The following is a 749-nucleotide window of genomic DNA, read 5'->3' as shown; positions in this document are numbered from 1 at the left end:
GACAGCACCTAAAAGCGAAACTTGCATTAGCACCATCTTCCAACATCCGATGCAGTACAGCCCGCGGTGAGGGGGTCGGTCGGTGAGTGTTTGGGTTGTTTACTTAGCGATCCTGCGGTAAATCTATGCTCTTAAGAACTGCCTAGCTGGACCAAAAAGGAAGAGAAACGTGTGCACCTGGGCCACGGAACCCTTCTGCTTTGGATAGCACCAGATCTCGTGGCTCTGCGTTCTTAAGGAGTGACGCTGCATCTAGCCCAGGGCAGGTCGTGGAGCGACACGCCTCCAGAGTCCACCAGTGCACTGCAACCCTACTCTGCATGTTGCGCGGAGGCCGTCCTCGCAAAGACAACCTTGCTCTAGGGCCCGTGCGTCCACCGTGTCACGTGCCCACGGCCGGAGCTCCGCGCCCCGCCCTCTGCCCGTCACTCACGCGACCCGCCCAATGGCGGCGNGAGCTTGTGGCGTCAATGCGGCCGCTGTGTCCATGGAGAGAGGCTGAGGTGGCCGAGCTCCGGCCCGAGGCAACGGGGCGCCGGGACGGCGAGAATGTCGGCTTCTTTAGTCCGGGCCACTGTCCGGGCTGTGAGCAAGAGGAAGCTGCAGCCCACCCGGGCCGCCCTCACCCTGGTGAGTGGCCGGGGAGGGTGGGAGGGCGGGTGACATTGGTTCACCTCCGCCCTCGCCAGGAGGGCAGGGCGGCAGGGCGCCGGGCCCGCTCTGCGGCCGCCTTGTCGCCGCCCTGCCCG

General features: G+C 64.8%; 1 protein-coding gene across 1 annotated transcript in view; it reads left to right on the top strand.

The window, feature by feature from the left end:
• Positions 1-457: 457 nt before the first annotated feature.
• Positions 458-749, top strand: part of ISCA1 (iron-sulfur cluster assembly 1) — a 13283-nt gene continuing 12991 nt past the window's right edge. Inside the window, exon 1 of the mRNA XM_077749489.1 lies at positions 458-630. Within this exon, the coding sequence (XP_077605615.1) occupies positions 550-630 (81 nt within the window). The 5' untranslated portion in view covers positions 458-549. The remainder of the gene's footprint in view (positions 631-749) is intronic.

Source organism: Crocuta crocuta, unplaced genomic scaffold (assembly GCF_008692635.1).
Source record: "Crocuta crocuta isolate KB4526 unplaced genomic scaffold, BGI_CrCroc_1.0 scaffold99, whole genome shotgun sequence".
In the NCBI taxonomy this organism is placed as follows: Eukaryota; Metazoa; Chordata; class Mammalia; order Carnivora; family Hyaenidae; genus Crocuta; species Crocuta crocuta.
Note: the sequence above shows the minus strand (reverse complement) of the source record. Positions and strands in the feature narration are given on the sequence as shown.